The sequence below is a fragment of the Buceros rhinoceros genome, unplaced genomic scaffold, assembly GCF_000710305.1.
Source record: "Buceros rhinoceros silvestris isolate BGI_N320 unplaced genomic scaffold, ASM71030v1 scaffold35951, whole genome shotgun sequence".
NCBI classification, from domain to species: Eukaryota; Metazoa; Chordata; class Aves; order Bucerotiformes; family Bucerotidae; genus Buceros; species Buceros rhinoceros.
The window spans coordinates 620-1132 of record NW_010396555.1 but is presented as its reverse complement, the minus strand read 5'-3'; the positions used below and the strand labels follow the sequence as shown (position 1 = coordinate 1132).

Genomic DNA, 513 nt, shown 5'->3' with positions numbered 1-513 from the left:
GCGCTGGGCTTGTCTCCTCTCTTGCAGAAGTGGCCGATGCGTTCAAGGTTGTACATCGGAGCCACGGGACAGTTTCTGACTCACTCGGCACCGGCAGACAGCGCAAACCAAGGAGAAACATCAGCAGCTTCACAAATCTGATCTCCCTTCTCGCTTTAAAAAAATGGTTATTTATTACACCTTATATATGTATTTAAGTTAAAAAATAGTATCTACAGACAAATGATAATTCCCGAAATGCTGTTTGTGGAGAGAGGGTTGATTCTTAAATGTAGTTCATACCTCATCAAGTGAATGTGACATATCATCAGTTTCCAGCACTGAGGAAGGACATTGCTGGGGTCTGAACGGGGGATGAGAAGAAGCCGGTGTCAGCCGCACCCACGCTGGAGGCCGCTGCAGCAGCCGAGCTGCTGGCGGGTGACCCCGTCCCCTGCGGTACCAGCAGTGATGGCTATGGGGGGAAGGGGTGGGAAGGACGGGGTGAAGAGCAAAGGGTGAGTCTGGAACCAG

The 513-nt window shown here is 50.9% G+C and overlaps 1 protein-coding gene across 1 annotated transcript in view; it reads left to right on the top strand.

The window, feature by feature from the left end:
• TCF24 (transcription factor 24) overlaps positions 1–141 on the top strand; it is a gene marked incomplete at its 5' end in the record, with an annotated part of 1651 nt that extends 1510 nt beyond the window's left edge. The window contains one exon of the mRNA XM_010145937.1: positions 28–141. Coding sequence (XP_010144239.1) covers positions 28–141 — 114 coding nt within the window. The remainder of the gene's footprint in view (positions 1–27) is intronic.
• Positions 142–513: the final 372 nt, after the last annotated feature.